Here is a 23,297-nt window from a genome sequence, read left to right as displayed (position 1 = left end):
TTTCCCACTTGTGACATCAACGGAGGCATGTTTGGAATCCACTTTTCAGAAGGTGTAAATGTGTTGTGGTTTAGGATCTTTAGAAGACCAACAAAGATTCTGTGCACACAGGATAAATCTGGAAATGCGTTTTGGAGTAAGCTAAGTACAGATCAGAATAAAAAAAATATGGTTTGAGTTAAGATAGCAACCCCAGAGATTTTGGTAGATTGTATGAAATTATTTTACCCAAATCTCAGAAGAATAATGCATGTTTAAACCCCTTTCCCAGCTTTTAATGCTCGGGGAATGGTTTACAGAAACACAATTTTTCGATATAAGTAGCTCATAGAATTTAGCATCTTTTGTTGAGTTATTGTTAAGATACCGGGAAGCAACACTAGACAAGGTAATTTGTGCAAGTTTAGGCAAAGCAGACATTATAGCATTTGTAACTTTCCTGTAATTATCAAAATCCAAATCCTCCAGTTTAAAGATGTAAGCCAGTGTATGAAAAGGAATCAGAGTATTACAATAAAGGTTATGATGCATATAAGAGATACCCTTGCCATGCCATCTGTGGATTAAATGAGGACTTAATTTGATGGCAATATCTTTATTAAACCATATACAAATATTATTGATCAGAGTTAGGGTGTGAGAAGAACCAATAAGGTCTTTCGAAAGAGATTTTTTGAAAACAAAGTGTTGACAATAATTCTGTGCTGGGCTGGAAGGACATAAACAAAAATACTAAAATGTGAAATGGAGCAATCAAGTACAACTTGATTTTACAGCAAGTAGGATGGTCTCCCCCGGTTTGCATGTACCAAAGCCTTTCAATCTCCAACATGATTTTCAGAATTATCTTTATAATTATTATAAGTGCCTAGCCACTGGTTTTTCCTTGGTGCACTTAATTTGTATTTATATGTATTCACGCATTGAAAATGAATTGTTAAAATTCTTCGGTTATTTTTCACTTGTTACACTTTCTTTCATTAACTCACTAATATATTACGTGGTTCAAATATTGATGTTTTTAATACAAATACGAAATAAAAATACTTTAACGAAAAGAAAAAGTAATGTCAAAAGGGATCCTAATCTAATGTTCCTCTTTTTGATGTAGTGGCAGCAGGAGGAGAGTGAGACGAACCAGAAAGCCATTGAGTGCCTCCTCCTGGAATGGCATCATTGTGGTAAGCAATATTTGTCACCAAGTTGGGGGAACAGCTTTAGTTTCCCATCTGTCATTGCATGGCTATAGTCTTCAAGAACAATCTGTGGTATACAGTGTCTTCCTTGGCATGTGAACATGGGGAAAAATGGGCCTGTGTAGGTTTCCACAGGAAACATGGACAATACAGCTGTTATTAGGTGCTAAAAAAGGTAGGCATTTTGTGCAAGTCCAGCAGACTTGGTCTTTTTTCTGTATTACTTCTTGTTGTGAGTTCTTTTTTATTGCTGTTTCAAAGGAGACTGTATCACCCGGCTCCCCTGTGTTGGTAGAATACGCTACTGCTTCAGGAGGTAAGATGTAGACTAGAATTTTCAAAGCAACGTTAAATTCTGTGCAGTTTGTTGCCGGTTCAAGTAGGTACCACATTCATCTTCCAGCGTCCATAGCAGCACCAGGATAAACCAAGTATGGAATGCCTTACTGTCCTCTGCACAGTACTTAAAGAGAAAAGAGGATCCAAACTGGAAACCTCCCGCCTCCAGCACACCTTTATAATGCGTCAAACAGGCGCCTTAGAATTAATTCATAGAGGTTTTTGTTGTCAGTCCAAATTCAAGAAGAATAAAAGACAAGCAAAATTCGAATCACAATTAGAAATGCAGTCAGTTCTTTGGGTGTAAAAAACAAATATTCTTTAATTCCAAACGCAGAAGCCAGAAAGGATTTAGTTCAATGAGGACGGCTGATGCGTTTCGAGAAGTCTCTTCTCTTCTTCAAAAGCCAAAGATCATATAAAAGAACTAAATGAAAACAGTGCAGAGAAAATAAGTCAGTCTAATTGCTACTGAATAGTTTCCACAATGTACTACGTATTTACAGACAAAATGGTGTATTTCTGACAATGAAATCACAAGAACAATCTCTCAGTGGTTACATTAACTTAAGAAACCGTAGTATAAATGGGGTTCCACAATTTGTAATGGGATTATATCCAAAGCCACAGACAACCAATCAACAGATGGCCAATTTGTCCAAAATTCAGACAGATAGCTAGGTAAAATAAGGTGGGCAATGAGTGTTGACAAAAAGAGGCGAAAATTATGCTCACCATGAAAAAAGGAATCTTATTAGGTTATAGCGTATGGAAGTCGCTCTGGGAAACGGAGCATATAGCTGAATGCTGAGTTATAAAACAAGCCGGCACAGAAGCGGGATACCAGTGTGCTGCAAATAAAAAAAAGTACGGGAAATCAGGGTCTAGTGGGTGAGAAAGAGTGTAACCAATATGACAATGAGAAAGATGTAACCAATTCGCAGGAAATAACTCACACTGGCCGGGGGAGTATTTGTGAAAGTGCATTCAAGTTCTATCGAGTGGATGCTGGTTATGGTAAACGATCACTTTTCTCACACGGAGGCGCCGGATGCGGCGTGCAATCTGAAATCTGTCCAATTGCTGCGAGTGTGTGACACACGGTCACTATGAGAATGCCTACTCGGGCATGTTCTCAGGATCTACGGGAAATCCGAAAAATCCTGAGCGTTAGACTATAAAACCCATAATATGGGGAAACATAAAACAGTTGATCCCCTGAACGGGAATGGTGTGGAAAAGTGAGAACTTGCTTACGCGAGCGCGTGATTCAATATCCAGTTACAGCGATAATAATCAGTGCGCAGTGAAAATCCAGCACGTCTCGCACTTCACAATGAAGGGTATGCGAATGTAGATGGAGGTGGTTGCTAGGTGAGGGACGCTACCAGAGAAGCGGAGGGCCCTCTCGCATGCGTTCATGTGCAGCGTGGTTCATCGAAACAGACGACGGACTTACGTTGTGATTCTAATGGAATGAAACGCTTAACAAAGCTGGTGCAAAGCGGTGTCCATTTTGGAATGTATAACCTGTGTGGAAAAAAGCCTGAAAATCTACATAAAGGTGATCAAATTAGGGTCGCATGGTAGATAAGATCATGTGGTAGATAAGATCATATCGTTTAAGTCGAGGTTGGTTGGCTATGGATTTACAAAATGTACAAATAATATCACAGAACTGTATTTGCTAGAGAAAACAATAATCAATGACTTACATTCAGTCTATCAATTGATATCTGTAAAGTAATGTAGTAAACATTGTATCCTAGCATTCGTAGGCAGTAATGTACAATTACTCCTTATCTATAGATTGATAATGAGTTGACAATACATTTGGAGAGGCCAAATAGAGTGAGAGAGAAGAAATGGGTTATAGAGTGCCTTTTTAGATAGAGCATTTCAATGAAAATTCATCATTAAGTCCCCTAGGGAGCAGTATGTATCCAATATTTCTCTCTACGAGAGAGTATTGTTTGATAGTCGCCACCTCTATGGGGTTTTCTGACTACTTCTAGGACTTGGAATTTAATTTGTGCCACAGAGTAGTTGTTCTCCATGAAGTGTCTCGAGAGGGGTGACTTGGTGTTGTTGCACCTGATGTTAGATTTGTGCTCTGTCAGTCTTTCTTTCACTGATCTCGTTGTCTGCCCCACATAGTTTGCCACAAGGGCATTTGATCGCATAGATCACTCCAGTGAAACAGGTAGCATAATGTCGTCGTTTGATCTTTTTGCCTGTACATGGATGTACAATGGTGTCGCCTTTGGTGACATTGTTGCAGTGTGAGCAGCAAAGACACAGAAAAGTTCTAATTTCTTTGTTTGTAGAACCATTTGTTTGTCTTTGGGTGGTCTTGCTGCTCTGATGAGTTTGTCTCTAAGGTTCCTGCCACGTCTGAAAGCAATCATAGGGGCTTTAGGGAATAGTTCCTTAAGTGTCTGGTCATTATGAAGGATGTTCCAGTGTTTTCTGATAGTTCTTCCTATTTGGAAACTCTTTCTTGAATACTTGGTGATGTGAAGAAGTGGTGTTTCCTTGGTGTTGCTTCTGGGGACGAGAAGATGTTCTTTGCTGATAAGTTCTGATCTTTCCTTGGTATCTTTAAGGATGGGACTTGGGTAACCTCTAGCTTCAAACTTCTCAAACAATTTGATGCTTTCTGTGTCGAGACCTGCTTGATCTGAAATTATGCGTTTCAGTCTCAATATTTGACTGTACGGTAAGCTTTTAAGCATAGATTTCGGATGATGGCTTGTAAAGTGTAGCAGGTTGTTTGCATCCGTTGGTTTGTGGTAGACTGTGGTGCTAATGCGATTTTCTTTAATTTCCATGTCTACATCCAGAAAATGTAGGTGTGGTGTGCCGATCTCCATGGTAAATTTAATATTATCATGGATGGTGTTCATGTAGTTGAAAAAGGAATCCAATTCTTCACAAGTCCCACACCAAATACCAAAAATGTCATCAATGTATCGTTTCCACATAAGGATCTTGTATGACCATTCAGGGTGATCCAGTACATGTTGATGTTCCAGATTGTACATGAATGCGTTGGCGTATACTGGGGCCATAGATGAGCCCATAGAGGTGCCGTTGGTTTGTAGGTAGAATTTACCTAGAAATCTGAAATAACTGTTGAAGAGTATAATGTCCAGAAATTTCAAAATCAAATCCGCACAATACTTGGCTTCCTCAAAAGAGGTGGAAATGTGACTAAAGTAGTGGAACTGTGACTTGTGCTAAGGGGACAGAGAGGCAAGCTGGCACACTAGCAAGTGGGTGGGACTTGCAAAAGGGCATCATCCTGAATTGTTTTTCATATTGTTCTCTTTTCTCAAAGCAGATTTCCGTTTAGATCTAACTGCTACTTAGGCTTTTTGGGGTTTTGCTCTTGTAGACTTTAGGTATTCTAAGCATAAAATATGCTGGCAGTTGACCATGTTCAGCGGATGTGGGTTTGTCTGTGTGTCGCGGGGGAGTTATGTGTGTGTGTGTCCATGTGTGTTCTATTGCCCTAGCAGCAGAGACCAAATAAAGAGGCATCACCACTCTTGCCCATTCCTCCTCTTCCCTCAAGCGCCACCATTCGGGGCATCTCATTGAATCTGAAGAGGTACCGCAGCACGTTCAGGTGAGTGCACAGCCGAACATCTCCACCTCTTCCTTAACACTAGATGAGTGTCAAGCATTTAGATTAGCTATAATGAAGGTTTCTGACCATGCCTTAGAGGCTGTGAAGGCTTCTGTACCTTTTGTTCCCCTTAAGGATGGATCTAGCCACTCCCACATTCTGGCAAGCTCAGAACCTGGCAAGAAGTCTGAAGAGCTGATTCCACAAGTGTCTTTTTCAGCCCTGTTGTCCTCAATGCCAGTGCCAGAGTGCATGATCCTGATTCACTCTGTAGTGGTACCGTCTGAGCCAATGGCTAGACTTGGGGGCTGTTCCATTGGCGCTGGGCTTAACCCCCGATTTTACAAGGATGTTAGGGTGACCCATTTGAAAGGTTTCCAAGACATTTTTTAAATGGAGCTGGAAGAGGATGAAGGAAATGCCTGGAGGCATGCAAACTTTTGCGAGACGTAGCTCCAGATGAGTGGCAAGATGAATTACTCTGTCCACTCGGAAGAGTCTCTACTGCAATTGCAGAGTGATCTTCAGGACACAAATGGGTTGGACAGTTCTCCAAGGTCAGAGATTGGGGAAGATCCCATCTCTGAGTACTGTTATGATGTTGGCTCCTTCAGACCGGTTATAGTCCGAGATGTTAAAACCAGTTTCTGAGAAGGTGCCTGCCCACACTATTACTAACATCCTATAGCCTAATATTCCAAAGTGCTTGGTGTTGACCTTTAGCGGCTTCTATGCCTACAGTAAGCAAGGACGTAGCAAAAAAACAGAGCAGGGCCTCTTTCTAACATCTCACTTTTCTCCAGAAAGTTTTGTTCTACAAGCGGCCCCAGTTGGAATTAAATCTACAGCTTTCTCTACTGTTCCTCCAAACAGGTAGCCAAAGAAAGTGGACCTGTGGGACCAAAGAGTTATTGCTTTATGTAGTCTGGCACTGAGTATACAATCCGTTGTGCAGTCAGCCCCTCTACTTGCAAGCCCTGTGGGAGGCAGCAGAGATAGCAGGAAACCATCTACCACTAGATATGCAGTGCTCCTTCAAACATTTATTCCACTGACATATTGGTCACGCTATGGGCTGCTTTCAGGCGCCATTCTTATTGCAGAATAGAGCATTTTATCAAAGATGTGCAGGTCAAGCTGCTGGATGCAGTTTCATGGGTGTAACATATTTGCCACAAGCCAGTCGAGAGCCAAGCTGCAAAATCTTTGTGTCTTTTGACATATTCATCTTCCTTCCTTGCCTTTATGAATAATACAGCAAGGATGTTAAGTTTAATCACAGTTATTTCTCAAAAAAGAAATGTATTGTGTCGCTACAGAACGGCTTCTGTAGACAGAGATGATAACACTCTCAGCAATTGTTGAAAATCAATGATGCTGTAGGCCCCTGCTCGGAGTCGCTTATCACTTGATGTGCGTTGCACTCTGCAGTAAAACTGAGAATGGGCACGTGTGGCTGGCTGACATACCCCAGAGCAGATGTGAAGTCGAGGTGAGAGTTTGCGTGCTGCAGCATACTGGGACCTTCTGTGCGGTCTCCCTCCTGTCACCTCACCCTGGCACCGTGCACAAATATCTCAGAAATGGTGCATCCTAGGGTCTTGAAACATGGTTTTCAAGGTCCCATTTAGTTTTGTTCCTCGCGTCGTCAATTTCAGACAACCATCTCAATTGTGACAGTGCTGAAGTCCAGGCAAAAGGGTGGGGTGTTGAAATGTCATGTAGCCAGCAAAGTCTAGAAGGTCCTACGGGTAACTACGCAACATTTAGTGCAAATTGGTGGAACGTTGTGCAATTGTATGATGAAGAAACTAACAGATTTTCTGCTTCATATATTTGGGGAGATTTCCAGATGTCTGTGGCTCTATTTCACACAAATGGAGTGAATACTCTCAGCAAATAGGAAACGATGATAGTATCTTTTGAAGCAAAGTTCCACAATCACTGTATAGAAACATAAACCTGTTGAGATAATCTTGTGAACAGTGTATATATGTATATAATTGATATAAATTGACTATTTTTGAGTGCTATACAATCATTCTTCATGATGGTGTTGGATAAACTTTAAAACTCAACATTGTATTATCCTATTGATGGGATGATTGTATCAGATGAGGATGTATAATGATTTTTGTTAGCTCCTTGTTGGATGTGATGTTTGATAAACAGTTTTAAAAATCGCCTGTAGGTAAACTTCCACTGACCGTTAGGCGGTGGCTCTGTGGCATGTGTGACTCTGCTCAAATGGCTTATTCAACTTCCAAAAAAGACATTAAAAGGGATTTTATAACTATAAACACCATCATGGATTTCAGTGACTTAAAATGAGTTGAAAATCGAAGACACAGCCTTAAAGCAACCATGGGCAAATACCTGTTTTTGATTATTATTGAATAAAGCAATTAAGTATAAAGAGCTGATAAGAGGCAGCAGTAGTGGATCCCTTTTACTGAGGCTGCCCAGTAGCGAAGAACTGAAATATTAGGTACAATAAGAATCCATTATTTGCGCCAATATAACTATGTTTTAATGTCAAAGTACAATGTTGAAAAGAAAAAATAGTCAATTGCCTGATGTAACACAATCAATTTTACTTTGGAATCCACTTTTGGTTAGCCATATGTTTGACATCCTTCACTTTTGGTTAATCATTAATGTAACATCCTCAATCATTCATCAATGTAACATCCTCAACATGTGTTTCCCCGCACTTCTTCATGCGGTTCATTAGGAGGAATAATGCTAGTCTGAAAATTAAAAGAAAAAATGCAAAATGGTATTGTTGTGTGTGGCACTACAATTAACAATTGCACTTTGTTACTTTTTCCGTATTTGATGCTTTGGACCCTACAGATTGTGGATCGAGGATGCCTCATGCCCTTCTCTCCCGAAAACACTTGAGTTATAGGAAATATATCATCTCTTGCTGAAGGGAGCAGTAGTGCTTGTTCCAGTAAGAGGAAGTCTGGAAAGACTAGTAGTCCCATTTCAAATGGATTGTGTCCTCCCACGTATACCTCCTCTTTGATATTCAACGTTTAGCTTCAGCTGCTTTAGAAAATCAGAAAATAATTTTCGGCAGAGGGCGCTGTGCGTCAATGTAGTAGACTCAATGTGCCTCGAGGGCCTCTGTCTCAAGGGTGATTTAATCGAAGGTATATATAGCACGCACAGCGCCCGTTGGCTAAATTTCAGTTTTTCTGAGTAAGCTTATGCTTAGAGAAACTACGACGCGCTTCCATTTTTCAATGCACATAGTCTTCTTCCTCAACACCTACTACCCCGAAGACCGGGTTCAAGAAGTGTCAGGACTGTGGCTCCAAGATGTCAATAACTGACCCACATCAAGTATGTTTGTGGTGTCTTGGTGTGGAGCACGAGACCTTGACTTGCTCCAAATGCCAGTAGATGACCGGAAAGGCCCTGAAGGAGCGAAAGGGAAATTGGCGGTAGGTAGAAACCCCCAGAAATTCCCATCGACTACCTTGTCTAACAAACCTTCTTCGGACGAGCCAAGAGGGGACTCTCCTTGAAGAAAGAAGGTAAAAAGGTCCAGGTCGAGGAGAAGCTCCCACCTCATTGTGGTTCAGGAAGTCAAAGAGGCGCACCACAGGTCGCCCTCTTCGACTTCGTTGTCTGCCACCTCCCCTGAGAGGGCTATATCTTCTCAGTCAAAGGTCTCCACTCCTGATGAATGGGAAGCATTTAGGATAGAAATGCTAAAGATATTTGAGAACCAAAAACCCTTGACAAGCCATGCTCCTACCGTGCCTCCTAAAGCCGGTAAGGAAAGGGCTCAAGCTAAATCCTGCGCGCCCTCAAGCCCGTGACAAAGGCCAACCTCATAGATGGCCTTCGAAGCCTCGACACAATGATAAATCATTGAAGGATCCTTCGAGCCGTAAGTTGAAGCATAAATTGAGATTTAGGTCGTCGACACCATCAACGCCTTCGATGCTGCATGCACCTTAGACGCCGGCTTTGCCCTCGGCATCAGCGACGCCGGCTGCGCCCTCGACGCCAGCTGCGCCATTGACACCAGCCACGCCATTTATACCAACGGCTCCTTCGACACCATCGAAGCAGAAAACGACTTCAGTAAAAATATCGACGACTCCTCGAGCGTCGAGTTCAAAATTTCTGAAACCGTCAATGCCCATTCCAGATAAGACTTATATTCCTTTGCCAACCAAGGATTATTTCAAATCACTAACCTCAATTTATAAAGAAAATGAGCCGTTAGATAACGATGTGCCATTTGGAAACACCTCAGAACCTTTCACTTTGCTTCTGCTGTCTCCACTCCTCTCTCCTGCTGACCACCTAGCTGTAACCGGATCTCCAGTGGATTACCTGGACACCCTCTGATCTTGGGCCCAAGTCCCTCCCCCGCCAGCTTTCACACCTGCACTGCCTGCCTGGCAACCCCCGTACTTGGGGACTATTTCTGTATCCCAACAATACCCCTACCAGCACTTGATGTCTGCACTTACATTGCACTTGACACTTGTTGACCGTTACTTTACTAATTGTTATTATCTAATCCCATGTACTGCACTGTCCCTTCCCCCATCCCACGCACTTTCTCGATCTGAATGCCGCCTGGCCTAGTAGGATCGTTGTCTGTCCTCCCTCTGTTTCTCCCTCCCTTGCCTCGTCGTGCCTTGAAACACTTGTGTATAGGCGCGTTATAAATGCCACATCATATATCATATCATATAATATTAAATCAGCCTCCCTCCGCCTGGCTTGGACCAATTTTAATTTACTTTAACACAAACTTGCTTTGACCCAAATCTCTCAGCTGATCTCCCTCGTTCTGGCTTGGACCAACTTCTACTTTGTCATCAACTTTCTTTACTCTATTAACATTGAAGACTTTCGATTGTGCACAGGATTTTGCTTGACCTGTTGCAGGACCACTTTGCTTCACAATCCTTTGTCACTCTTTCACTCTTGCCACCTCTCAGTTTGATACATAGATCTTTGAATGAGCACGCACTCGCTGCCGGACCACTCTGGCTAAGATATCGAATCTTGGTTTCAAAAGTTCAAGCATTCACTAGCAGGGTAGTTTTACTCAGGCTTCCTTCAGTAGGACAGAAGCCTGTCTTGGTTTCAACAGTACACTTTAGGCACCTTCCATCACAACGCCCCTTTCTCTGGGAGTCTCCCTTCTTATTTGTCAGAGATAAAGCTACTTTATCTTCGCCGGACCACTCTGTTGCTTCACAACATTTTATACACTGGATTCTTTCTCTGACGCTGCCTCCTAGAACTACACGTTCCACAATACAACAGTCACTTGTGGTGCCAGCCTTGTTGTTTGTGAGAATCCTAAGAAGCCAAGACACGGGAGATATCCTCTCGTACTGTGAACTTTGTGGAGAGCCAGTTGAGGAGAAACTTCTTGGCGTTGCAAATACTGTGACAGTCATTCCCTCTGGCGTTGCCAGAGGGGAAGAGAAAATATTATCCTTGGCCAAGTTGAAGGACAAAAGACTGACCTAGCGTCTGGCAGGAGAGTATACCAGACAGGTTGATAGTGATCAGAAGCTGGTAAACTGTATATTGGAATACTGTGAACATTGTAACCACGGGAAGAGTCATCCCGCCTGGTACTGTTCGTAAGAATCATGAGAAGCCAAGAGAGGAAGGGTGTCCTCTTGGTGCTGTGAACACTGTAACCAGAGGAAGGGGCTAATTCTTGTGTAGGAATTTTGCACGAGAACTCGCTAGTTGTCTTGACCTTCCTTCTATTAAGCTTTGTCTTTGCCTTAGATCAGGGCCTCCGGTGCCGGCCTTGTTGTTTGTGAGAAGCCTAAGAAGCCAAGACACAGGAGGTATCCTCTTGGTACTGTGAACTTTGTGGAGAGCCAGGAGAGGAGAAACTTCTTGGCATTGCAAATACTTTGACAGAGTAATACCCTCTGTCGTTGCCTTGAGATCTTTTTATTGGAACTTTGAACTTTTAATTTCTTTGAACCTGGAACTTTATGTTGGCCTTTTTGAGGAGAACCGAAACCTGGATAAGGGAGACATTCTTGCAGGTGAGGTTCCCACGCACAATTGGACATTGTCCAGAGGAAGGGAGTCATTCCTGTGGAACAGGGAGTCCCTTTACCCTTTATTAGTTACAAGTGTGAGGGTTTGAAATAGGTGTTTTTACACAGTATGGTGGGCTATTTTGCTTTCGACTGGGCAGCCTGACAGTCCTTAGTCTTTTAGTTGAGGTAGGGCAACCCCTCTTAGTCATAGGGGCAGGTAGGGTTTTTCCTTATTTCATTTTTAAACAAAGTTTATACCAACAAATATGCCCCTCCTGTGTCCGCATCGTACTTCTTTTTTATTTGTATCAGCTGAATTTAATCAACCTTTCAAATATATAACAATTCATTAATCTAGTACAAACAGAAAAATATCACAATACTAAAACATCAAAAGTAAAACATAAAACGTACAAAGGTCATAAAAACATAAAAAAATAAAAACAAATGAGATTAATAACTCTCCTAATAAACTAGGAACAAAAAGGAAAATTGCATATTAGACATAAGAGTCATCTTTTTAAACTATAACAATTTTAACAGTCTGATGGTTCTAATTTCAAACATTTCAGATAATTGACAGTGGTAATTTGTAGTGCTGTGTGAGACGAATTTAGGATAATGGACCAAAAATGTACTGGATCCAAATTGCCTAGATGTTTACAGTATCTTGAGAAGTGTATTTCTCTTTTTGCACGTAGTGCTACACATTCAGTTATCAAGTGGACCAAAGTTTCATGTACATCACATTTCATACAGAATCGACAACAATTACTGTTTAGCGGAATAATCTTGCGTCTTGCTTGTATGTCCCTAGCAATCCATAGATTAAACCTCAGTCGAAGAACGCCAAGACGATATTTTGGGGAAGGTGATTGCACCAGGTATGGTGCTAAGGTGCAGATTTTTTTCAGTGGAAACCTAAGCCCATCACCATCTTTATATTGGAAACAAAGATCTCTAGTGACAATCCAGTCTGCTTGGTAAATTTGTGACTTGGCTTTATCTGGGTTCGTAAGTAAGGCATCAATAGACACCTCTACATAAGCCAAGATGCAATATGCTTTTGACAACCAAGCGTACATAAAGACATGTTTGACAGAGAACGTATATTGGGACAATATCTTCAGAATCGGATATTGGTCGAGAGTAAACATTTCCTTAGAAGAGCACAAACTCACCAGTTATAAAGTGCTTGTAGCGAAACCAGCCCCAACTCGTATCTGATCCAGGCACAGGGGGTACATTGGGGCAGGTGTAGTACATGCCTCCAAAATGTAGCCTCCCATTGAACAAATTGGGGGGAGAGATCTTCATAGATGGTTTCCAACCCATATAGTAAAGTGGGCACTATTTTCATGTTCCAAAAGTGCAACACGGGACTAACAGAGAATTTGCCATATTTAAACAAAAGGCTGGAAGCCTGAGATATTGCTGTGGCTAATTTGGCATTCAGGCACATAACATGGCCTCTTGTGTGTAACTTGCCTTCGAAAATCATCCCAAGATAAGTATATTGGGGAACTACAATCAAGGGAATGTGATTAATAGTCCATAGCTGGGTCAGAGGTCTAGATTTTCTTGGTGAAAACACAATCTGAGTTTTTGCGTAATTTATCTTTAGTTCATTGTGTTGTATATAATCATGAAAAGCGTTCAAAAGGTTTTGTAAGCCAGATTGAGTTTTGGAGATGAGAACTAAGTCATCTGCGTACATTAGGGCTTTGATAGGATGATTGTTAAATTTGGGAGAATCCGAGATGATATTTTCGAAGGGAAATTTTACATCTTGAATAAAGTTATTGAATATAGCCGAGGCTAGGAGGTAACCTCGTTTTAATCCTCGTGCCGTATGGATACTTGGAGACAATCGACCGTCCAGAGAAAGACGAATTTGAATGGAGGTGTCTGAATTTAGAACACATATTATGTCATATATTGTTGAGGGACAGTGATCTCGCTGTAATTTCAAGAATAGAATTGGCCTGCTAACAGAATCGAATGCAGCATGAAGGTCCACAAATGCAAAGAAAACTTGCTGTTTTGATTAATGACATTGTGCTTTAAGTGCATTCAAACAATATAAATTGATGCTAGTGCCCAAGCCAGGCACAAATCCTGTCTACTGGGAGTCACGAAGAAGAGAATTAGAAGTCCATTTATTGAAATCACACAGGATTGATTTACAGAAAAGCTTACCTGAGGCATCTAGCAAAGCAATGGGGCGGTAGTTTGATGGTAAACTACGGTCGTCCTTTTTAAAAATGGGGATGATTATTGATGTTTTCCACGATGGAGGAATTGAACGAGATCTTAGGATGTCGCGGAAAATAATGTTTAGAATAGACGCCCATTCAAAAGGGTGTGTCTTGAAGATCATGTTCGAAAGTCCATCGGGACCCGCTGCCCTCGATGAGCTTGCTTTTATGATTTGATCCTGGATCAATGGGATCGAGAAATCAACTAGCCATGAGGATGTAGACTTCAATTCATATTTATGCTTAGTAAATTCTGCATCAGCATATAGTGTGGAGATGTGACTCAACCAGCATAGTTCTGATACACCATTGATCTGGGAAACACCCTGAGTGTTGGATGTGTGGTCATGAAGTAATTGCCACATGCTTCCCGAATTTTTATTGGCCATGGCCCTTGACATTGTTTCGCTGTCACCTTGGACAAGAAGGGCCTTTCTACTTCTGAGCCAGTTCTTGTATCTACATATGGCAGTATTGAGGTCATGCCAACATGTGGAAGATTTGGTTGATAGAATAACCTTCAACGTCCTCCTATAGTCAGCTCGAACGACTTGCACTTCAGGATCGAAGGAGTGTTTATGATTAACTCTCGATCGAATCGGTATAGTTAAGGTATTAGCAAAAGGGCGCAAGAGATCTGAATAATGTGCTATATTGCCCAATTGTGTGTTGTGTTCAATAATACTTCTAAAAGACGATAGAGATCATACATTCCAACGCACATGTGATCTTGCTGGATTGATAAGTTCAGGGGTGAAATACAGGTCTTTCCCCTGTGAAAAGTTCCACTCAATGCCCGTGGACAACAATATATGGTCACTATGTGCTTGGTTAGTGATGGTCAATTTTTGAACATTCTGGAATAGCCTGGCATGTACATAGATGCAGTCAATGGTACTCAAACTTGTTCCTCGGTTCCAAGTGTGTTGATGGAGGTAAGTCACCCGGAACTGAGCCGTTAACCATGTAGAAGTTACGCTGCTTCATAAATGAAGACCACATACAGGTTGCTTGATTTGACCGTTCCCACTTCCAACAATCAAGATTCAATAAACTTAATAATAAAAAAAAAAAAATGTATATCATCTAGGACAATTGTGTGTGTTATACATGGAGTCAACAGCACCATATCGGAACCAGAGCAAGATCAAAGACATCCCATATTGGTGGAGTCAGTAACCAGGTTTCTTGCAGAGCTATAATATGGTAGAACTTAGAACATTTCTGCATGGACATTGCCTCGGGTGTTCCAACAGGCAATTTTCAAGATCGATGAACTTTCAGGGATTGGTGGTTAAGCGGGCTGAAAGGAAGACATCGGAGGGTATCTTTCACTCCTGTTATATGTTAGATTTGGATTTGCAAAATTGCGTCTTGTCCGTTGAAAACTCAGGATCTTTTCCAAAAGATAACCCATGTCAAAAAGTTGTATTTTGCAGCGCAATATTGTGTTCTAAACTACACCAGAAGAAATCCAAAGTCTAACCACAGATGAACTAGTATTGGAAATAAATTCAATTTGATCTAGGTCATGGGTGGAGCTATCATGTAGGTCCTCTATATCACCAAAGATGTTCAAGACACTGGAACGATTTAAATCGTACATCAGGAAATTCCCATCTCGACACTTGAGAATGAAAGTGAAAATTGGAACGTGGAGTTAGATGTTTGGAAGGGGTCTTGAAGGAAGAGTTTAACGGGGACCGCTTTAGGGAAGAAGAGACTGGATTTGCCCTAATACAAGAGCGCAATACATTTTCTTCTTCTTGCATCGAAGGCACAGGGTTAGAAACAGAAACATGGGGCTTTCAAAAGACCAGAAGTTGAATGTGAGGTCAAGGAGGATGTGGCATGTGTCTGTGCAACCGAGCCACAAGCGGAGCTCGAAGAGCCCAGGCGCAGAGCTAGATAGGCGTCAACACTGGCTTTAAGTTCAGAGATTGCAGAGTCAGGAAAGGAACTTTCACGCGCTGCAGGTACTACAGGTGGAAGTTGGAACGAGACCGTTTTTTTGCTTGAGGCAACCTCACTAACAATTTGCTGAGGTGGCTCGGTCTGTTCAATCGACTGAACTAGTTGGCTTAATGGAGAGAGGGAAAGGGACTGACTTGCATATTGTGGAAGTGAGACTCAAGTAGGTAGAACCAAAGCCAGAGTGTCAGGAGCAGTTTTAGATGCTTGAGGTTGAACTGGAGGCTTGGATTTAGCTTGAGTTGGGTTAGGGTTGGAAGAATTACCCAACGCTTTGAAAAAAGCCATGAGTGTGTGTTTTGAATATTTGAGGTTTGTCAAAATTTTAGTTTTTTTTGACAGACGGACAAAGTCTTTTTCTTGGAATTCTGGAAATTGGAATCTAATTCATGAGCACATTTTCTAAGACTGGAAGAGTTTGGTGTGGTAAGGTTGGGCGAGAGTGCAAGTTATTTGCATGCGATAGAACCTCTGAAGATGGAACTGTCAAATGGACGGGAGAGGTCTCGAGAGTACTTGATGGAGCAAGCATGATGTCATCAGAGACAGCTTTGTCGGGAAAGCGGTATTTGTCTCGGTACTTGCCCAAGATGCGCGCGCGATGTGCATGTGTTTGGACTAAATACAAAAGCCAATAGGCTTGCAAGATAGAAAAACCAATCCGTGTAGAGCAGAGGCGGGCCACCAGGCCTTTGATCACTTTGTTAAAGTCACATTGATCCTTGTTCCTTAGCAGCCAGGAGCTGTAGCCACAAAGTTGAGGAGCAGGTAATGGGAGTTTGTGCAATGAAGCAGAAAGAAGCAGCTCCAAGCGGGAAAGCGGTACTTGTCTCGGTACTTGCCCTATACAGTTCCGATTGCACTGTCATTTTAGGTTCACTGGGTTGTCCTGGAGGATGCAGGAGTAGTCGTCTCCTCTTTTTAGTATTTTCCACCCATTGTAGCACAAGCCATCCTCAATGGAGTGCTGTGGATACACTTCGTATCCCCTTAACTTTGTTAAAAGTGACAATATTGTTACTTTCCAGGCATCCACTGTACAGGCTTGTGGAAGTTGTTACCTCTTACCCTCTTTTTCACAAATGCATTGATCAAGATAATGCACTATAGGGGACTATATACTCAAAATGGCACCTCTTGTCGTTTTTTAAGTCCTGTTAAAGATGTCCTGTCTTTTGTCGGCCGTCCTTCCTTCCTTCCCTTTGTGGTTTTCTTACAGAAAGCCTGTTAATGTTCTCCCTTTGTAGGTGTGCTGGCAGGAAGTGGGGCGGGGTTGTCAATACCCCAATACGCATTCCTCCAGGAGACACTCTATTGCTTGGGAAGATTCTGGAAGGCTGGCTGACAATTGGACAGCCATCTCCAAGTTTTCATGTTGTTTTTGCCCCTATTGGAGTGCTGGGATCACCCACAACCCCTTTTTCGGATGCCTTCCTCCCTAAGACTGGTGGGATCAACCAGTCACCTGTCCTGCTTGAGGTTACTTGCCAGTTTTCCGCAGCTGCAGCGTGTACCATCACATTTGCTCTGCAGAGCCCAAAACTAGCCAGCTACTGTTGCATGGACTTCCAGCTGCCCAAACGGCTGGAACTCGACATAGGTATTTTCAAGGTTTTGCTGGGGCTCCCGAAATCTGCTGTGTTAGCCTCCACCAGGAGACTTGCATGCTGGAAGACCGGACTTCGAGCGCTGAGTTGCAGAGTGCCCCATGACCCTGTCCGGGGGCAAAGCAAGAAGTGCAAATGTGAAGATCTCCTCAAGGGTCCCTTCTGTGTCGTGGGACTGAATCCAGGTATCCTGCCTACAGTCTAGGGTCGCCAGGAACTTAAAGATGATTGGGGGTTACCGACCTCAAACCCGCAACCAGGCGACCCTGGCCAATGACTACAATGGTGAACATTGCGTCCCCCGGCGATTTGCTATAGCCTGGGTCTAATCCCAACTTTCAGGGGTTCAGGGTCTGATATTGCTTATATCTATTCGTCTGCTCCCTCTCCACATAGGGGTTGCATTGTACGTAAAGCCCTGCTTACCTTAGCGCTATCCGCTGGTGGCCCAAGGTGGTGGTGTCCGGGTCAGTACTTCTGTGGGTCCTCCTGAAGACTCTCGGGTAGTACTTGCTCCTCTTCATACCAGAACTGAACTTAAGGCCTCTTAAGTCCCAATCTTCCATTGTTCTCTATGATCTGCATTGACTAAACTTTGTACTGTATCTGCCCAAGTTCAGTGTGTCCTCCTGACTACTTACCCCCATCCTCCAGAACCTTTTGGAACCACTAAAGATCTTCAGAGACTAGGGTTGGACTGCTAAAGTGTATTATATGCTTTTGGGCCTACATATGAGATAACATCACTTACTCACTACTTTGAAAGTTTGCACTGTCTGTGTTTTATGCTAAGATACTTTAAAGTAGTGTGTACCCCTTTGTTAATGACCAACTATGAGTTGAAAATTTGTTCTAAAGTATTGTTACCTACCTTGTAATATTTAAAGTGTGCCTTTAGTGTAGTGCTGTTGTAAGGGTGTTATTTCTTATAACTTACCTGTATGGTGTCTTTTACTTACCTGTTCTGCTAAGTGTCGATGGTCCCATGTGATAATGTCTCAGCACAAATGTCTCCATGCAAGAATGGCACCGTCTATTTTGCGGTGACATTATCATATGGAACCTGCAGGGGACACCTATGCAACCCCTGCTCCCATTTACCCCATGTATTGTCCCCATATATAATGTCTCCTATGCTGTCGCCCGGTGACTATATGTATGGTGACATTTTATATATGGGGACAATATTACCTGGTACTGTGTTGATTGTACTAGACAACAGTGCCCCCTTCCTTCTTAATCTGTCTTGCTGCTTGATCATGCTGCTACTAGAGTGAGTTGCTCTGCTCAGCTGAGGTTGTACGAAACCTTGCTAACCCTAGGTTGGCTTTGCCAAGTCCTTTGCTAGATAGAGACTTTGAAAAACCCTCCTAACTACTACCTTGCCTAGACATAACTATCTGATGCTTCTGAGGATGCGTATCTCATCTTGGTCAATTTTTCAATGTCCCATTGAAAGCGCTATTTCTACTTGTCGGTAGCATTGCTGGTTTGCTTCTGATTACACATGCAGTTAGACTCGTACACATAAAATCCTTAATCGCCAATTGTGGACTTGATTGGGGAAATCCCAGGGCTATACAGTTTACTGATGAGCAAAGGGCTGCCTTGGCAGAATTATTGCCCTCTCCACCAAAGATGCATTTCTTTTAAGACTTTCTGACAGGTTAAGAGTTTGGTTGTGCACCACGAAAGTGCAAATAATTATTTTATTTATTTTATTTGGCCGTAACTGAATTATTGCCACTTTCCCTAAACTACTGAATTATAAGTTTGGCCTTGAAGTGGAGGATTTACCCCCCGGCAGTATGTTGGAGGTAAATCCTCCACTTCAGGGCCAGAAATCTGTGGATTTATTGCGGGCAGAATTACCACATTCAGTAAATTGCCAAATCCCTTATGGAGGCCGGGGGACTCCAAACATGGAAATTAAACCACTCTTACCCCACTTCTAATCCCACAGTAAAACCATGGGACCAATTGGCTGCAACAGTAAAGGGGCCCAGCTGTAATTCCACAGAAACATCATCCAATTACCACCATACTCGTAATAGAACATTGTGTCTTCTACCCATAGAAATACATAAAACTCTTGCATAACCATTTCCATATCTGGATCTAGCAAAGGGTTGGCTGAATACTATGGTCTTGCAGTGTTATTAAGTAGCTGCCAAGCAGGACATGATGTGAGAGCAGCAGAATACTCAGTACACCAGTATGAAAGTTCACACCTTCTATTTCCCTATAGCTGAGGTTGGATGAAGCCTAAGGGGAAAGAACTGAAAAAAACAAAAATAGCGTCCTTGGCCATGTGATGCAACTGCGAAAACTAGGTGGAGGAGACTAAAAACATTGGTACATGAAATAAACATCAAGACCTTTGACCTAGCTGTTCTACTCGTGTCACAATTTCAGTATCCTTTGTATGGGTTAATACTCCCTCCTGGGCTTTGGGCGGTAGGTTGCAGTGGTTGTAGACCCTCCTGAGTGGCAACCAGCTCAGAGAACAGGTTATTTGGCCATGGTCATTCTCAGTTGAGGGGCTCGCACAATTGGGCATTATAATAACCTTCCTGATCTTGTGCCCACTACAGGCTTTGTTTTGATCTGCTTTTGCAGGCTCACTGCCTTTCACCTAGGTCTGAGATCATTACAGGCCTGCAATCAGTTCCTTTTCCTTCCATGTTCTTGTGGTCTCTGCCAGGTCTGATAGTTATGTTCCTTAAAGACTGGGTTGCACTGTGCAGCAACCTGCATTCTTCGGTCCTTCTCATTGTTCATAAACTCTCCTGAACTCCCATACCGCTTGTTTCCTTCTGCTTCCTTTAAAAATGATGTAGACCACATGTGTACCCCAATAAACCACAGGATTTTATAGGTCTTTTTACTATTTGCTCCAGATCACCCAATTGCTTAGGGCCACCAAATCCACTACCCCCCAACCATGTGTTTTCTCATCCCATTTCTTTATTCTCATGCGCACTGACTTTTCTTGATTCTAATGTTTTTTAGTTGCATATTTGGAAGGGATAAAAGAGATCAGATAAAAGAGATTGCTTAGGACCAGGACACACATGTAACCACCACTATCTTGTAGTCTGGCGGCACTGCCATGGCAGCATGCCTTCAGTGTTCCTTGTGCCTTTGTGTTGAATAGAAACTTGGTTTTCCTTTGCTCGCGTGTTTCACAAGCTTTGCCTAGTCTACATCTGATGGTGAGCACGAGCAGAGGAGTCCAGTCCGGTTTCTTTTTTCTCCCAATGTGAACCAGCCCACAAGCCCCCACTCACTTTTCTAGCTATTGTGCTGAGCCAGTGGATATGTGTTCTGCCCCGCCTGAACATCCTGTGGTTCATCTGGACACTCACATGTGATACCCCATTTTTGTCAGTTATCCCTGCCAGGGAACCTGTATACATGAAATTAGGGAAAGGAATGAGGCTATTGGAAATCCCTCATCAACCTCCTTCAGTGGACACATCAGAAGGCTGGTGGCTTTCTTTGGTGCCAAAGGATATCTCTCTCTCTCATACGATTTGGCCGTGGCACAATTGTTCGCGGGCAAATTGACCGTGGTCAGTTCAGCCGTGAAGCCAATTTTGCTGCGGCCAAATACAGCCAAACCCCCATAAACTCCCCCACCCACCCTCTACTTAACTTTTTGTTGTCGGCTCATCTTCTGTTCTGACCCTGCGGTGTCAGATCCGTTCCTACTACGCGGGTCGGATCCGACGCCGCGGAGTCTGCCGGTTTTTTATTTTCCTCCTGTCCCCTGCCTCCAAACCTCCGGAAGTAGGTGGCAACCCCTCCCCCCCCCCCCCCCCCCCGCCCCACATGTTTAGTAGTGGTTACCCAAATTGATAGTTTCCAGACGATCGAATGGTACTGGCTGAATTCGGCCAGATTTACCATGCATTCAATTGGAAAAGATCAATTTGGGTACTATCTTTCTTTCTCGCTCTTTCTTTCACTCTCTTTCTCGCTCTTTCTCTCTTTTCTCTATCCCTCTATTTCCCTTTCTAGCTCTTTTTCTTTTTCGGATCGATCATTGCCTGCTTGGTATGGCAGCAGAAAATTAAGTGTACATTTATATATCCCAGGCTGGGGATGGCAAAGTGAGAGGCTGCCGTGTAATGGATGCACGCATACTCTAACTCCTCCATGCTCCAGATACAATTGTACAGGGAACAGCTGCAGTAATGCACCTTGCCCAAGAGATCTGCTGCTTAAACTATGCAAATGCCAGACACATTTTATCTGAGCTGGTCGCCCTGCACAGGCTTCCGGTTAAAAAAAACTTTCATGCCATGCATTTGTTACAAAAAGCCTTAGATGACCTCTAAACAGTCTTTTCTCTCACATAAATAAAGTAAGAGGCTGGCGGTCAGTCCTTCTGTGCTTGCCATGAAACAATGGAATCCTCTACTGCCTTTATTTGGTCATCGGTGGAATATTCTGTCTTTTAGGAAAATGCTGAAGACCTACCTCTTTAGCTTAAATTCCTATTAATCCTGCTTCTCTTGTGTTACCACTGCACTCTACTGCAGCACCAAAATTTCATTACAGTGAATGTTCTGTGCTTTGTAAAGGCACCACCACATACACATACATCCATACCTGTGGGCAACAGGTATGACTTTCACTCATTTTTTAACCAGTTTAAAGAGCTTGATCAAACAGAAAAGCTTCAGCTTCTGCAACAGATTGAACTGTTGTTGTAATAAATAACACCCGACACAGATTCCTCATCTTATGAATTACCTCTAGCCACAGCCCTTATCTGGAAATATTTAAACCACCATGAGAAAATGTTGAGTGTGACTCTAGCATGACAATGTCATGATGACGGATGACATTGGGGGTCATCACGAGTTGGGCAGAGCGGTAAAATGCGGCCTTAACGCTATTACCGCTGCATTTACTGCTCTCCCCAATCAAGTTTTCCAGGGCATTCACCTCCAACTTTGAGCTGGAGGTGATTAAAGCAGCTTTAAGGCCATTTTCGGTGCCATTACCGCTGGCGCTATTACCACCGACCCAATACGAATGGGGACCGGCACCCCTCTACCCCTGTGCGTGCCACTCGTGATCCGTGGCTAATAGCGCCCGACCGAGTTGCGGAAATGCTATTAGCGGTGGGTGCTGGGATACCGCCCATCTCATGATAGAGCCCTTTGTCCTTTCTGTATCGTATTTAATATATATGTATATATATTTCTGAGGCTTGTGGAATCTGCTTAGATCACATGCTGTGCATAGGCCGACATCTAGTGGAAGCTGCAGAGTATTACAGTTTGTTTTTCGAAACTCAAAAATGGGTGTCGGCCTAGGGCGTGCCAGGAATACTATCCCGAGTGTGACATCCTCTGTATCCATGATCCCTCACGTGTGTAGGACCCTCAGATTGTTTTTTTTTTTCGCCATACTTGTCGGAAGCATAGTTGCGGAGTTCCCTGGCTTTTAGCCATTTGTCATATATTAACCAAAAAATTCCCGTTCCTCTTATACCACGTCGAGACTCCGAAGATCGACGCCGGTACTGAAGAACGAACAGCCGTCGATACTGCACGATGGACTTTGGGCCTCGGAAGGCCTCTGGCCTCGGCCCTGCAAGTAGGGAGAGTGGGGGTGGGCATACTCGCACTCGCTTATTTTCCTACATACACTCGCCCGCTGCTATATAATAACATATGGAGAGTACTCCTTTTAAATTCTGCCCCAAGTGCAACCGTAAGTTCCCTTGGGTAGGTGAGCATAACGCCTGTAATCTGTGTATACCTAGGGACCACCCCGAAGCGAATTGCAGGGTGTCTAAGCTCTTTAAAGCTAAGGCACTAAAGGACCGCTCCACCAAACGTTGGGCCCACTTCGCCAGGCAGCTCCAGGCCATGGAAGCTGTGGGTCCCTTCAGTGATTGCAGCAATGCCACCCTATCGGAGGGCGAGGGCACAGGAGTGTTGTTAGACACCCGAGCACAAGCCCCTGACCTCAGAGGACTGTCCGGCGGGGCATTTATGGGGACGACACCCGGCGGCATGAGTGCTTCACACACACACTTGCATCTAAGCATACTAACCCCCACCCGAGACTCGACACGTGTATCAAGTGATCGGCAGAAAAAGGTGCTAAGAGAGTGGTCTGCAGAATTAGTGTCCTCTGGCCGTTCCACGTCTTGATCCCCTCATGACACACAGCAACCGTCTACGATTGCTTAGGGAGCCATGCTTCCTAAAGTCACACAGGTA

The 23,297-nt window shown here is 43.2% G+C and overlaps 1 protein-coding gene across 1 annotated transcript in view; it reads left to right on the top strand.

The window, feature by feature from the left end:
- CCDC61 (coiled-coil domain containing 61) overlaps positions 1-23,297 on the top strand; it is a 434,011-nt gene that overhangs the window by 369,291 nt on the left and 41,423 nt on the right. Inside the window, exon 12 of the mRNA XM_069644625.1 lies at positions 1,112-1,181. Coding sequence (XP_069500726.1) covers positions 1,112-1,181 — 70 coding nt within the window. The remainder of the gene's footprint in view (positions 1-1,111; positions 1,182-23,297) is intronic.

The sequence above is a fragment of the Ambystoma mexicanum genome, chromosome 2p, assembly GCF_040938575.1.
Source record: "Ambystoma mexicanum isolate Mex_15411 chromosome 2p, UKY_AmexF1_1, whole genome shotgun sequence".
Classification (NCBI taxonomy): Eukaryota; Metazoa; Chordata; class Amphibia; order Caudata; family Ambystomatidae; genus Ambystoma; species Ambystoma mexicanum.
Note: the sequence above shows the minus strand (reverse complement) of the source record. Positions and strands in the feature narration are given on the sequence as shown.